The sequence below is a fragment of the Arvicola amphibius genome, chromosome 11 (assembly GCF_903992535.2).
Source record: "Arvicola amphibius chromosome 11, mArvAmp1.2, whole genome shotgun sequence".
NCBI lineage: Eukaryota > Metazoa > Chordata > Mammalia > Rodentia > Cricetidae > Arvicola > Arvicola amphibius.
This window is the reverse complement of record NC_052057.2, coordinates 6,407,263-6,420,740: the sequence shown is the minus strand read 5'-3', so window position 1 is coordinate 6,420,740 and position 13,478 is coordinate 6,407,263. Positions and strand designations below refer to the sequence as shown.

At 44.3% G+C, this 13,478-nt stretch overlaps 1 protein-coding gene and 1 pseudogene across 3 annotated transcripts in view; one reads left to right on the top strand and one right to left on the bottom strand.

The window, feature by feature from the left end:
- Rapgef2 (Rap guanine nucleotide exchange factor 2) overlaps nucleotides 1–13,478 on the bottom strand; it is a 213,081-nt gene that overhangs the window by 125,507 nt on the left and 74,096 nt on the right. For all 3 annotated transcript variants that reach the window (XM_038347929.1, XM_038347930.1, XM_038347931.1), the window contains exon 4: nucleotides 8,459–8,542. In XM_038347929.1, the coding sequence (XP_038203857.1) occupies nucleotides 8,459–8,542 (84 nt within the window). The remainder of the gene's footprint in view (nucleotides 1–8,458; nucleotides 8,543–13,478) is intronic.
- Nucleotides 191–4,976, top strand: LOC121677364 (annotated as a pseudogene).

Genomic DNA, 13,478 nt, shown 5'->3' with positions numbered 1-13,478 from the left:
AGTCTCTATCTATGCATTCACATGACATCTTGAATGTAGAAGTGAATCTGATTTCTAATTTTAGACACATCACAACTGGGATTAAGTTAACTCTTCTCAAACCACATTTACATGTGCTTCATTGTTATCTTCATCTCATCTGGAACTCCCTCCCCGAAGTTCCTTGAAACCTTCAACATATACCTTGACCATGTGCCTGCCATGGGTACACCAGGAGTTGGTCAACTTTAGACAGGACCCAGAGGACTCCCGGATGAAGCAAGACCTAGGAGAGGTGCTAAGCTGATGAGAAGCATAGACACGGGCTGAGTGTTAAAACTGATCCATCTAGTAGAGAAGACAGTGAAGACAACGCCCAAGACGGAGAAACTCTAACAGGTATACAGGAGAAACGGTCACCTACTCCTTAGCGATGTGTCACTGCAGAGTAACAGACTACATATCCCAGGATCCTGGGGTCCTGGGTGGCCTGACAGCCATGTGACTGTTGGTGGGGGAGAATTGTCTGTATTCTGTCAATCATGTTTTAAATAAATGCTGACTGGCCAGGCAGGAAGTCAACCAGACAGGAAGTAGAGGCGGGGCAATGAGAACAGGAGAATGCTAGGAAGGAGGAAGCCCATTCCTCCCATTCCTGCCCAGACCACCGAGAAGCAAGATGTAACCTACCCAGCTGAGAAAGTACCGAGCCATGTGGCTAACACAGTTAAGGATACGTTATAAGAGCTAATACAAAGCCTAAGATAATGGGCCAATCGGTTTATCATTAATGTAGACTTCTGTGTATTTTCTTTGGGGTTTTCCACCTGTGGGGAACTGGGCAGGACATAAACCCCAACAAGCAGGCCCTCATGTTACAGACTGTAGTCTACTTAAGGCATTTAACTTGGGCACTACCATGGGAAAAGTGAATTTCTTGGGTTTTTTTTGTTTTTGTTTTTTGTTTTTCCTTTCTTCTTGCTTCAAGATTTGAGTAAAGACATGAAACCAAAGCTCTGGCCTGTTTAGAACACACAGGCAACAACAGCCAGGGAAGAAAACAGCCTGGTGCTTTCTTGTTCATGCTGTCAGTACAAAACTACCCTGGATCTCCATGCCGGGCTTCTGACCCAAGACACAACAGTCCCCAGTGCCTATTTATGCAACAACACTGTAACCAACACAGGAAGCTACCTGATGCTTGGTAGGACACTCAGCGCAAGACAAAACCAAGCACTTCCTGTGAGATTCCCTGGGCTCTCTTCCACTTTGCTACTTCATTATTACTCCGTGTGTCTAAAGGGAACTGAGAGGGAGCTAGAAGGCTTCCGCACCCCAGCAGCTGAGCTCTCACCAGCCCTCTTCCTTCCCTCCCTCTCCCTCTTGCTCTTGCTGCTTGTTCTCCATGTAACTCTGGCGCCAGCAACCACAGGTCATTGAAATGTGTCTCCCCCACCCCCGGAAGGCAATGTTACCATGATATTGCTTTAAATATTTTTAAAGTAATCTGGAGGGAAGAGACAGAACAGTTTACGACATAGTTCTGAATCCAGAGGACTCAGCAAGCTTTATTTTTAGGTGACTGCTAAATTTTCGGCCCCGCCCCTTTTCAGAACTTCCAAATGGTGAACCCCAGATGTAAAAACTCATGACCACTCACTCATTTGGAGCCTGAAAAAGAGGCGAACACTTTCTAAAGGGCACACTCATGTGTGGGGGTGTGGCTGTTGTTTTGGAAGGACAACAGATGCTGCACAGATTCTCAACAACTATCTGCTAAACCTCATACTTCACCTACAAAGTCTAATGCTGTATAAAATGCAAGGTAAGCAGGTCAGTTTTCAGAACCTGCCGCTGAGGGAGGAATAAGATAACAGCTCTGACCTGGGCACACTGACACAAAAACTCATACTAGCAACTGGTTTATATATACACATGTGACTTTAATTCTATTACAGGCTCACTTATACATACTTTTAGAGATATAGAGATCAAACTGACCATTTTAAAAGTTAAAAAAATTCCTCTGATATCCCTCCCCCCCAACTATTATCATTAACTGACTACACTATCATTATCGTTAGCTTGAACTACGAGCTGGAATCACTTGCTCCAGCAAAAATGTGTGACAATGAACTGGGTGGCATAATGTCTAAAACCAGCAGCTCTACCCAGCCTAGATTCTGCCACCACAGAGGCACTCTGTTCCAGAGAAGGATTTGTTTAACTGTCAGACCTGGGGAGATGACTCCGTCAGTAAAGTGTGTGCCGCATCCGCAGGAGGACTTGTAGGGGATGATTCACCTAGCCAGCTGCAGCAGATCCCATAACCTCAGGGCTGGGGTGAGGGAGACAAGAGGACTGAAGCAAACTATCCATAGCCAGCCAGCAGAGACCCTGACCCAAAATACAAGGTGGGAAGTGATGAGAAAGACAGCCAACAATCACCCTTTGGCTTCCACGTGTGTGTGTGCACATGCACACACAGATGCACACACACATGGATGTGTGCATATAACCTACAATACACCAAATAAAAGAAAAGGCCTTATGGTTTCTCTTTAAGAGAGAGAAACATCAAGCAAAGCATCTACAAGTCACCTCACCTTCTGCTGCTGTTGTTCCTGACTCAGGGTCTCTCTGCGTAGCTCTGACGCTCCTTCGAACTCACTAAACTGACCTTGATCTCAGAGATCCTCCTGCCCCTGCCTCCCGTGGAGTGCTAGGATTACAGGCGTGCCCAACCACACCTTCTGGCACATTACTTCACTTAATCTTTAAATCAATGGCACTTCTCGTGAAAAAGAAAGGTCAATGTTTCCTTCTGAAAGTCAATGAGGCCAACGTTAAGATGGTCTGTAGCTGCTATTGCTTTCCTCATTTCTCCTCAAGAGTAGTCTGCGCTTCCAATACACATGTACTGCTGTGGTTTTTATCAACACTGGGAGGTAAACCTTTCCAGTCTCTTTATACCTATATATCTTTTGGACACACTTAATATCTAATAAAGCCACCCCTCTGCAATGTAACTGTGGGGGAGTTATTTTTTTCAATGCCATAGTCCACCCTTAATAAGGTATCAATTGATTTTTTAACACATTTGCCCCTTTAAAAAGTACAGCTAATCCTATAACTCTTTATGCAAAATAGGGAACATTTAAATTTGTCTTCACTCTCTACCACCTAAGTACAGAATCCTGCATCCACTGTTTGACCCTTTCGTTTCTAAAAAGCTAGCAAGTTCTCAGAGCAATCCATTGAGTATTGGGTAGCACCGGCAATGCAGAGTGTGCCTGAGACTTCCAACTCGAGCAGAGCACTGCCATAGGAAACAATGAGAACAATGCAGAGGCCTCAGAACTGATTAGTTAGATGTCCGCGTTAGAGCTGTCAGCTCCAATTCAAAATGTCATTATTAAGAGAACCGTACCACAATTTTAATTTTTAAAGATTTTGGATGTTTAGTATGAAGAAAAGCACTAATTACAAATGGGCAGAGTCAACACGGCACAAAAAAAGTGCTGTGCACACTCCTTCCAACCTCCTGCTAACGCTGCCTGGGGCAAAACCCATCAGCAGCCCTGGCTTTCCAGTTAGCTCTGAGGTCTGTAACCTGGACCTCTCACCAGTGCCGCCAATACCCAAGTTTCTGCCACTTCTTCCCCTGCATGTTGCTCTCCTACTCCACACAGAACGACTCCACTCACACTACCGGCAATGCCTGGAAGACCCTCCCTCAATCCTACCTCTGTGTGTCGTCGCTAACATGCTTTTGTTATGTCCAGAGTTTCCCTCTGAATACTTGGCAACAGTCTAAATCATAAATCAACTCAAAATTCACCTCCAAGAAGAGCTGCCCTCGCAGACAGCAGGGCTGGTGTGAGATCACTCTGCAGCACACAGCACAAGTTTTTACTCAAGTCCGGAAAACAAAACACGGAACCATGATTGAGACTCCGAGTTCCATCAAACGTGGTCTAAAGTGAGGCAGGATGACCTACAACATGAAACAAGCCCACCATCTTGCTGGCACTTCACTGACAATACGGTGCCCATTGAAAGCAGATTTAAGGCACCTAAACAGATTAACCTAGCAAACTGCATGCTAAGCCCCATACACTGGCAGCCTCTGTGTGATAGTGTGAACATGATTGGCCCCCATAATCTCATAGAGAGTAGAATTATTAGGAAGTGTGGCTTTGTTGGAGTGGGGATTGCCTTGGAGGAAGTGTGTCACTGTGTGGACGGGCTTTGTGGTTTCCTATGTTCAGGATACCACCCAGTGTCTCAGCTGACTTCCTGTTGCCTGCAATAATGTAGGATTCTCAGCAACTCCTCCAGGACCACATCTGCCTACACGCTGTCATGCTCCCCACCATGATGCTGCTGGACTGAATCTCTAAACTGTAAGCAAGCCACCCCAATTAAATGTTTTCCTTTGTGAGAGTTGCTGTGGTCATGAGTTTCTTCACAGCAACAGAAACCCTGAGACACTCTTGTTCCTCGCTTTCATTGCAATCATTCTGGCACCACTAAAGTTCTAAGGTTAATGTTATTAATGGGATTCTTTTCTTCCACCAAGCTTACAGCTTCTACCCAGACCATAGCATAAGCAGGAAAGGAAAGAGACTATATACCAATGGCTCCATTTTATAAAGAGGATATGACCCTAAAAGACATGTAAGAGGAGTCGTCACGCTGGCCATACTTGCACCCTGTTTCCTGTTCCCGTTTTTTTTTTTTTTTTTCTCCACGCACCAGCAGGAGGCCCCACAGAAGATCTATCACTCGGACAGGTACTTCGAAGAGCACAAGTACCGGCATGCCATGTTACCTGGAGGACTCTCCAAACAACCACCAAAAACTCATCTGATGTCTGAAGAGGAGTGGGGAGACTGGGTGGTCCAGTGGTCTGGGATGCGCTAATTACATGATTTGCGAGCCAGAGCCACATCCTTCTCTTTGGACGACCTCTTCCAAAAGAACAACAAAAATGAAGTACAGCTGGCATCACCTAAAAGTACAAACCCTTCCTCCACAACGAAAATGAAGTGCAGCCGGCATCACCTAAATGTACAAACCCTTCCTCCACACCTGTGCAAGAGCTGTGCTCTTCACGGCGGCAGAGCTCAGCTAAGCGCAACACAAGTCGGCTATTAAGTTGTTAAAGATGCATTTTCTTGTAGTTTTTTCATCCTACAAGTGTCTGCTTTACTCTACCTGTTACTTTTGTATAAAGTCTGCATGCTACATTTGTCACTATCGTTGAAATTATTTTGACTCGACCTTTCCAATAATTTTACCCCTGGAGAAAATAAACATATTTGAAAAAGGAAAAAAAGATGTATAAGTGAAAAGAACTGACTGAAAGCTAGGTTCATAAAAACTGGGCAGTCAGCTTCTCTCCCACACTGACCCTCGGTGCTTTCCAGAGAGAGGACTACCCACGAAGCTACAGCAGCAACCTTCGTTACAGCACCACACACAGCCGCTTTCCTATTAAAACCACCTCAGGACTATTCCTAAGGCAACACCACCCAAGGAAACAAACAACTCGGGCAGAGCAAATGCCACCAGGTGCAACATGAAGGAACAGCCTATATATAGCTCCAGCCTGTCACTCGGTCTGAAAGACTGTTCCTTCGTCCCATTAAAATCCTGACTCACAAGCGTTTGACATGCAGCCAGACAGAGAGTAACTTATGCCATGCGTTGGAAGACTCCAGGTCCAATGTGCTCACAGAACAGGTCTGAACTGCAAGTCCCCGTTCTTGCAGAGCGGGAGCCTTTCCGAACACTGGGTTCCTTCCAGGAGTGGGAACAAGCTGTCACTTGACTGATGGCGGTTGGGAGGACGCCATCAGAGGCTCCCCCAGGCTCCAGAGCATCGTCTACAAGCTTCATTTGTGCAGCGGCAATTGCAGCAACCGTGATGACTGCAACAGTGTGGCCTCTAATTGGTGTCTTTCCAAAGCCCACTCATCGCAGTGGGACTTGGGATGAAAATTTACCCTTTACAGTTACTGAACTACACTGTGGAAACTAAAAGTTAGCAAGAAAAACCCTTTATAAAGATGTTTTAAAGTTATGAAGCAATATTCATATATATGAATATTGTATATTGCACATATGTGATATGTATATATATTCTTTAACCAATGCAAACAAGATAGAAAAGATGATTGTATGTCAAGACTGCTCTTGCTCATGTAGACCACCTGTGCACACATAACCCCGCATACTCACAAAGAGGTTTAGGATGGGAAACATCACAACATGAAATAACAACCTTGGATTAGTTGTCAAGGAACAAACTGCTTTCGTTTGGAAATGTAGAGCTGGTTCATTTTGTAATTTCTTTCTATAACAAAATCACCTAATTGTTACAAATATCCTTAACTGGGGTTTTCCTGGGCAAGTTTAGAAATGTCTGGCAGGCAGATACTCTGAGGAATGAAATGCCATGTCCTGTGCTGTCTGCCCTCCCTTGGGAGGAGAATTCCTAGAGTTACTCCTGGAGCCCACACGCAGTCTAGGCTAACTCCTAGAAGGTGTAACGCCCTTTCTACTGAAGCACCCCTGCCTCTGCAATGCTACCCAAAGGAGAGCAGCGAAATCCAACGACCTCACAGAGCCAAGTGTTTTAAATGGCTCCTGGCAAATCAGGTTCAGTATAAAACTCGGGCTATTTGGCTCTTTTAAAATCATTTTATTACCATGATATTATTGTTACAAGCAGTACTGTACTACCAATGCCAGCCCCACTATTATGACTCTCGCTATTAGAAGAACAGCAAACAGACAGGCTTCCCACCTCCACTGGTTCATTTTCTCAAAGAAGCAAGCTTGACAGTCTGACCTCAGGAAGCAGAAGGAAAAGAGGCATGCACACCTCACTTTCTTTTATTTGCCCTTTGACCTCTGAGGCTCATCCCACCCCTTTCTGTCACCTCACCCAGGCCAGCAGTAATCTACAGGGTAAAACCACCTATCTCCATGATTTACTCGATCTGACTTCTCATGAGAGAGAAAAAGAGTTCACGTCTGTAAAGTAAATGTCTCAAGACTCATTTATTGTTTATTTATGTGAATGCGTATGCCTAGCTCTGTCAAAGTGTGGAGAGCAAAGGAAGCCTGGAGTGAGTGTGTAACATGTCGGACGAGGATGGTGCACTGAATGAATGTTTACCATGGACGAGAACCAATGGCTCAGACTTAGGGGGACTGTCCACGCCTTCGGAAGTGAAAACAAACAATTGACCAGTGTGCGCAAAAATCAGTGACAGTAGCTTGCTCCTCGCAGGTGACTGTAACATGACCCTCTTCCCCAACAGACTCGCTCCCAGGCTGTACGTAATATACACGCTATGGTTTCCAGGCTGTTGTTGACGCCTGTAGGTGTGTCTGTGCTTTCTTCATTCCCTGATCACCCCAGTCAGACTTTGAGGACCAGGCCATGCAGGACACAGTGTGCACACATGTGCACCTGAGTAGAGGAGCCCATGGATGCCAGAAGAGGGTGTTGGATCACAGAGATAGAGTTGCAGGTGACTGGGAACACTTGACACGGGTGCTGGAAATCGAACCTGGTCCTCTGAAAGAGCAGCATGCGTTCTCTCCAGCCTCTAAATTAAATTCTTAACATTACCCTCATCCTTTCAAAATTATCTAACCAGAATGGAGAGAGGTTAGGTGATAGAAAGATGAGGTTATATTTTAACCAATTTAAACATTTAATGACATAAAATATTTGGTTAAAACCAAATAAAAGGGTACTTGTAATAAATTCATAAAAAAAAGAAATCTCTCCTCAAACACAGTAACTAACCTTACCACAAGTGGGCATGTCTTAGGAGATGAGCCTTTCTGGCCATAATTAATTGGACCAGAGGTGCATACCTGCCCCGGCTGAGCCAATCATATTATATCCTAAAGTATCCAAGGAAAACAGTCAAACAGCCTAAGTCTTAGCAACACAAGGTCATAAATCAACAGTCAACACATGCACGCCAAAGTCACGGTGAGAGGAAGCACAAAGCCAATCTACAGACAGATGCAAAACCAAGAGGCCATATGGTCCATAGAGGCAGCGGAGTCAAAGTCAGTTCCTGGCTTCATTTCTAGTCCCTTGTGATCTCGGTGAACATTCTCAGCCGTCCTCAGATGTTTACATCACTGCTTCCCATAGGTTAGTTCTTCTTTACCAAAGTCATCCTGAAACTAATCTCACAATTGCTATGAACAAAAATGTCTCAGAACACCACCATGTTTTCACCCATCCCTTGCTAAGGAAATTACAACAGTATTTGCGACATAAAACAAGCATTTAAAAAAAAAAAAAAAAAAACAGGAAACAAAAACGTTATGTGTAACAAGTCCAAAGCACTGCTTTGCTTCGTATCAGGAGACTAATTCGGTAAAACAATTCAATTCTGCAGAAAGAACATCAAGACCATTACATTGTATGTCGACACCATACCTGCTCCTTGGAAGAAACATGGATTCCTTAATGAACACGGAACCAGAAAGGAGGATATACCAGCAGGTGCCGATATCATCGGGACTGGAAAAAAAAAAAGAGAAAACAGAAATCAGATGATAATCCACACAACAAAATATGTACCTATGTATGTGTGTATATACAGTGCAGATGGTACAGCAACCGTGCTGCTGCACACAGACACACAAAAGCACCAGCACGCGCACAATTGGAACACATTACCTTACTATCAGAGATGCTCTTAAACACTATTATCACTAAAACATAGCTATAGACACCCACTGGATTATTTAAATATTTTTAATTTTCGTTAGATCTGTCAGCACCTGACATTCCAGGTTTGGTTTTTCTGTCTAATTTTTTGAGTAGGAAATACCTTCCCTTGCTTCAGTGGAACAAAGAACACACACTCGCATGGAACTCAGTCCAATGAAGCCCTTCCCTGTCTACCTTTTCCTCACACTTCTCCATCACACACAGTATTTTGAGTATCATCACGTATATGAGTGCATAAATAATTAGATGCCTATTTATTCCCTGTCACAGAAAAAAAAGTAGGCTAAACTTATGAACATTCTTTCCCTAGTGGAAAGAATCTTTCCGATGGGGAGACTCCACCGTGCTTGTGTCTCTGCCCGACACAAGCCACCCCTAGTGGTGGTCATTTCAATTTAACCATACGCAGTTGGGGTGGGGGTTGTTAAATCATTCTGACCGTGTATCTGTCAAGGTGGCAATATTAATCATGACATCTTCCACAATAGACGGCAACTGCGTTATTATTATTTTCTAGTCTGTGCCAAGTAAAAAGACTACCATTTACTAGGCTTAAAATTAGCTACAACCTTTTCTGATAACGAAAGATAAAAGCACTGTATTAGAAAAGAGAAACAAGAAAGATTTGTAAATATATTTTAATCTGTTCTCACAATGTTTCCTTTATCACAAACAGGTTGATACAGAAAAATGATTTTATGTGTATGGGTCTTTTGCCTGCATGTATGTCTACACGCCACATGCAAGTCCAGTGCCTGCGGAAGCCTAATGAGGATGTTGGGTCGCCTGGCACTGGAGGCACAGACAGCTGTGGGTGCTGGGAATTGAACCCGGGTCCTCTGGAGGAGCAGTCAGTGCTCTTAACCACTGAGCCATCTCACCAGCCCCCAGGGAAATTCATTCTTAAAAACATAAGACATTAAGGTTTACTGTCAAGTACATAGCCTTGTGCAAGCTAACAGGACCAAATGGATCATGACAACTGCATACAAACAATAATTATTCCATCTTTTAAAAGTATAACATATGACACCAAGGTCTGCAGTGACACAGTCACTGCAGTCGTGATGAGCTCCTCGGTGATTTCACATCTGTCACCTCTAAAGGCAAATTCATATAGACAAAGTAACTGTGACGTTTATCAACACGGTCTTCCCGTCACCTGTCATAAAACACACATACTAACTGACAGGCAACTTGTGTTCAAAACAGAAGATATACCTCGACAGCGAGTATTCAAGCACCCTGAATAGCCACTGATTACCCTATAATTAGGCTTGACTCTTCCTATCAGGAACTCTGTGGGGCAGATTTGAGGGTATGAAAGTCAGGCATGGTCTCCATCACTATCACCGACTTGCATCTGTCTGACAGGTGTGTCCCAGTTTGGGTAAAGTATCCTTCAAAGGCCCGTGTGCTGAAGGTTTTATCCTGAGACCCGGTGCAGCTGGGGTGATGAAACCTTTAATATTTGTGGTCTAGAAAGAGGATATTAGGTCACTGGGGTTGTGTCCCTAAAGGGCTGTGGGACTTGGTATCTCTTTGTTTCTTGCCACCAAGGGGAAGCAGCTTTCTCAGCCACCCCTCCTCACCAGGATATAGTGTAGCTCACCATTGGTCCATAGGCAGTGACTGTGGGCAACTGTGAGACAAAACAAGCCTTCTTCTTGCTAATAATCTCTGACGGAACTCAAAGGCATCAAACCGCAGGATCCATTGCAGATGAAATAAAGGTAATAAGGACGAGTTGTTCTCTTTCCGGGAGACTCCAGGGCTAACGTGCAGGAGTCATGCTTTCTGAGAAAGCACCGCAGATCTTTCCAACGACAAGTACTTACTGAGTATACTAACCACTTACTTCCCTCCAGGACAGACACGACCTCTTTACTGTTGCACTGCCTCCTTACGAGGCAAGGTTTTACTATAGTGAACTCATAATAACTAAGAGTACAAAATAGTAATCCTATTTTAATGATGTGCTAGAAAGTGTGAGCTAAACACAAACCCTCCTGCTCTGTCCGCTATCAATCCTCTACAGAATGGGTTCACTTTCCACTGTGAAAATTCCCTGTTGCAAAACACCATGTTCAAAAATCTGTTTCTGTTCAATCCTCCAGACTTTTACAAACTACTACACCAGTCGTTCTGAGTCTCCGGTCTTACAGTCAATGCCTAGGGCAGCTATTACCAGAGGATCTGACTTTGACATGCATCGAGTGGAAGTTTGCCTTTTAAAATGAAACGGGAGTTGTAAGAACAATGCAGTACTGCAGCAGGAGCAGGAAACAGTTCAGGGTTTACAAAGTATCAAGGCAGGCATGCAGGTGCACAACGTGGTTTACAAAGTATCAAGACACGCATGCAGTGGTTTACAAAGTATCAAGACATGCATGCCGTGGTTTACAAAGTATCAAGACACGCATGCAGTGGTTTACAAAGTATCAAGACATGCATGCCGTGGTTTACAAAGTATCAAGACACGCATGCAGTGGTTTACAAAGTATCAAGACATGCATGCCGTGGTTTACAAAGTATCAAGGCATGAATGCGGTGCACACAGTAGCTTACAAAGTATCAAGGCATGCATGCCGGTGCACTCCAGAAGGCTGAGGCAGGAAAGTGTAGGCCAGCAAGGCTGCACAGAGAGACATTGCCTCCACAGATAAACAGACAGATATACAAAATAAAATTGAGATCTCTCCTGCACACACTGGCAATGAATCTAGTTAACAGAATATTGACAGCACCAGCAGTAGTAGCAGTAGCAACAATGACATCACTGTTTTTAGGACTAACCCAGTTGCTCTTAAATTTCATGAATTATCCACAATGCTAATTTTCCAGATTACCAATCCCACTCAATTCCTTCATATCTGATCATTTCTTTAACAGTCAATTGAAGTGACTTTTAAACAAATATACTAGAAGATAGCCATAAACAGGCCCTTCATCAAAGATCTCGGTACTGAGCCCCCATAGCAAAGCAGCAGCAAAAGAAAGCTAGCCTGCTGTCGGTATCCTGCAGCCAGGCAGGTGTGTGCTAAACACCATAGGTGTCATTTTAATTTTTTGTTTTCTATTTAAAATGATGAGCCGAGAGGCACATTCAAGGCCTATGAGGAGTCACAGACTGCCATGGAAGACGGTCGGAATGGGTGTGCGTGTGACTAACAGTGACGGGCAGAAAAGAAAGACAAGAAAACTGGACACCAAATAGCAAAGCTGTCGTCGCCAGTCTCTCAAATGTCAGCCAAGAGCACATGCTGGGAAGACTCATAATTTACAGAGGGGTCTAATAATAAGAACTACACGGTTCCCCTATTTGATTCCAACACAACCCATCCTGCAATGGACAAAATGAAAGCAGCCAAAGCCTGGGGGTTGACAAGACATTCTAAAAGCTTCCTGGATTTGTTTGTCATCGACAGGGTAGGGAAATAATAAAGTCCGACAAAACGAAATGTAAGCAGATCACAAAGCGATCGTGTCACCTTCCAGAATAATCAGACAGAAATCCATTGCAGATGACCTGTCTTGCCTCACGCTCAGTCAAACTGCAGTGGTAAGCCCACAATTGGAATGGCATTACGTCATTCTCTACTGTGCTAATATAAGCCACAGTGTGTTGGCTGCTTCCCAGTCTGCTCCGTTACAACTCTGCCACTCTGCTGCAAAGCCTGCTGCTTGTCCTACCCCCCAGATTTCCATTACCTTACTGAGTGGCTGGGACCCTCTGAACACCAAAGCACCTATCCCATCCAGTGTCACGCTGATACAAGTCTCTCTATGATACCCCATTCTAGATTTGTCTCTTCCTCCTGTTATACTAACATGGCCTGTGCTGGCTTATCTTATATCAATCTAACACAAGGTAGATTCATCTGAAAGGTGGGAACCTCAATTGAGAATAGGTCTCCAGATATTCCAGCTGTAAGTCATTTGCTAATTAGTGACTAATGGGGGCGGGACCAGCCCATTGTGGGTGGTGCCATCTCTGGGCTGGTGGTCCTGGATTCTACAAGAAAGCAGACTGAGCAAGCCATGGGGAGCAAATCAGTAAGCAGCACCCCTCCATGACCTCTGCATCAGCTCCTGCCTCTAGTTTCCTTCCCTGTTTTAGTTCCTGTCCTGACTTCCTTCAGTGACAAATAGCAATGCTGAAGTATGAGCCAAACAAACCCTCTCCTCCCCAGCTAGCTTTTTCGTCATGGTGTTTCAGCATAGCAATAGAAAGTCTGACTAACACATGGCCCCTCCCACTGAGCAGAACTGTGTGTCTCACCTAGCAACATCTAATATCTAGTCAGTATCAAAGTTCAGGTAATCAAGACCATGACATATTTGTATTATCGTCACAGCTTGTTTGATGGGACAGGGTTCAACACCCTGATCAGACCAAATGCAGGAAGCTAAGAGTTGGTGATCCCCTCTGCTGTTGGCCACACGATCCTAATGAAGTTAAATAATAAGGTTCTAGGTCAGAGGTTCTCAACCTGGAGTCGAATGACCCTTTCACAGGGTCACCTAAGACTATGGGAAAACACAGATATTTACATTATGATCTGTAACAGTAGCAAATTTATAGTTACAAATAGCAATGAAAATAATTCTATGGCTGGGGACACCACCACATGAGGAACTGTAGTAAAGGGTCGCAGCGTGTGAGGAAGGCTGAGAACCTCTGCTCACCAGCTTCTCCACAACATTACTCCAGTATTAAACA